This window comes from Camelina sativa, chromosome 6 (assembly GCF_000633955.1).
Source record: "Camelina sativa cultivar DH55 chromosome 6, Cs, whole genome shotgun sequence".
Lineage (NCBI taxonomy): Eukaryota > Viridiplantae > Streptophyta > Magnoliopsida > Brassicales > Brassicaceae > Camelina > Camelina sativa.
Window position 1 is genome coordinate 18,699,704 of NC_025690.1, and position 2,023 is coordinate 18,701,726.

At 40.7% G+C, this 2,023-nt stretch overlaps 1 protein-coding gene across 1 annotated transcript in view; it reads left to right on the forward strand.

Moving 5' to 3' along the window:
- The window catches only part of LOC104792195 (pentatricopeptide repeat-containing protein At2g34400-like), a gene marked incomplete at its 5' end in the record, with an annotated part of 2,571 nt that extends 904 nt beyond the window's left edge, over positions 1–1,667 (forward strand). Inside the window, 2 exons of the mRNA XM_010518283.2 lie at positions 97–455; positions 542–1,667. Coding sequence (XP_010516585.2) covers positions 97–455; positions 542–1,481 — 1,299 coding nt within the window. The remainder of the gene's footprint in view (positions 1–96; positions 456–541) is intronic.

Sequence of the window (2,023 nt, forward strand, 5' to 3'; positions counted from 1 at the left end):
TCGTTGTTCAAAGTCGGGTTGGAAAGAGACGTTCATATAAATCATTCTTTGATTATCATGTATGCCAAATGTGGTTTAGTGGGTTATGCCCGGAAGGTGTTCGATGAAATTACTGAGAGAGTTACGGTGTCTTGGAACTCGATGATCTCTGGGTATTCTGAAGCGGGTCATGCGAGAGACGCTATGGATTTGTTTAGGAAGATGGAGGAGGAAGGATTTGAACCAGATGAGAGGACGTTGGTGAGTGTGTTGGGTGCTTGTGCGCATTTAGGGGATTTGAGAACTGGTAGATTGCTGGAGGAGATGACAATCACCAAGAAGATTGGGTTAAGCACGTTTCTTGGATCTAAGTTGATCAGTATGTATGGAAAATGCGGTGATTTGGATTCTGCCAGAAGGGTTTTCAATCAAATGGTTAACAAGGATCGTGTTGCTTGGAATGCTATGATCACTGTGTAAGTCATTGTTCGACACTATACTCCAGATAAAGCATGATTCTTTAATCCGTTAATTTGGACCATTTCGGTTGTTTCTTTATCAGATACTCACAAAATGGGAAGTCAAGTGAAGCTTTTAAACTGTTTGATGAGATGGAAAAAAACGGAGTTTCCCCAGACGCGGGCACGTTGTCTACAGTTCTGTCTGCTTGTGGTTCAGTTGGAGCTCTTGAATTAGGCAAACGAATTGAGACCTACGCTTCAGAAGTTGCCTTGCAACACAACATCTATGTGGCTACAGGACTAGTCGACATGTACGGAAAGTGTGGACGCGTAGAGGAAGCTCTGAGAGTATTTGAAGCCATGCCAGTGAAAAACGAAGCCACTTGGAACGCTATGATAAGCGCTTATGCGCATCGAGGACACGCTGAAGAAGCTCTTTTGCTGTTTGATCGAATGTCAGTTCCTCCAAGTGATGTTACATTCATAGGAGTGCTCTCTGCTTGTGTGCACGCCGGTTTGGTCGATCAGGGATGTCGGTATTTCCAACAGATGAGTTCTGTGTTCGGGTTGGTCCCAAAGATCGAGCATTACACAAACATAATCGATCTCCTGTCTCGTGTGGGGCTGTTAGAAGAGGCTTGGGAGTTCATGGAGAGGTTTCCTGGGAAGCCTGATGAGATCATGTTAGCAGCGATCCTTGGAGCATGTCATAAGAGAAAAGATGTTACAGTGAGAGAGAAGGCGATGAGGATGTTGATGGAGATGAAGGAGGCGAAAAACGCAGGAAACTATGTAATCTCGTCAAAGGTATTAGCTGATATGAAGATGTGGGATGAGTCTGCGAAGATGAGGGCGTTGATGAGAGACAGAGGCGTCGTTAAGACACCAGGATGCAGCTGGATTACGATCGACGGTAAGATAACGGAGTTTCTTGCCGGAAGCGATTTTTTACAGTGTGACAGGGAAGATTTCGGTTCGTTGTTTGGTTTGTTGGTGGAGGAGATGAAAAGGGAAAGGTATGATTTTGCAGGAGAAGTTTGATTTTTGTTGTTCCTTATAATTAAATGTGTATGAAAAAATCACGTAACTCTTTGACTCTTTCCAAGTGGAGGAAAGAGAGTTGTAGCTCCGTGAGGAACTGAAAGGAACATGAACCGAGAAAAGCTTCATATGATGCTTATGTAACGTGTGGACTGGACGATGGGTGTGCTTGATGTCATTAGTAAATAACATATGATGATTTTAAATGCTTTATATTCGAATTACAACAATCTAAAACATGCGTAGCTAATATGGTAAGTATAATAAACACACGACCATAATGATGAATTCGAATTTGACGGTATGTCTCACTTAATGATTGTATATACTGTTTTTCGTTTTTTTAAATCTCATAGAACATCATAGAGAACAACATAATTGGCAGTCACCAAACTTTAATCTTCGGTTTATTGTCATTTAAATGCACTTTAAATCTGTATAATTATGTCTCTCTCTAGTAATTTTATTATCAATAATCAAATACTAGTATTTGTTCGTATCAATAATGAAATCTCCTTAAAAAAAAAAAAAAAAAAAAAAAA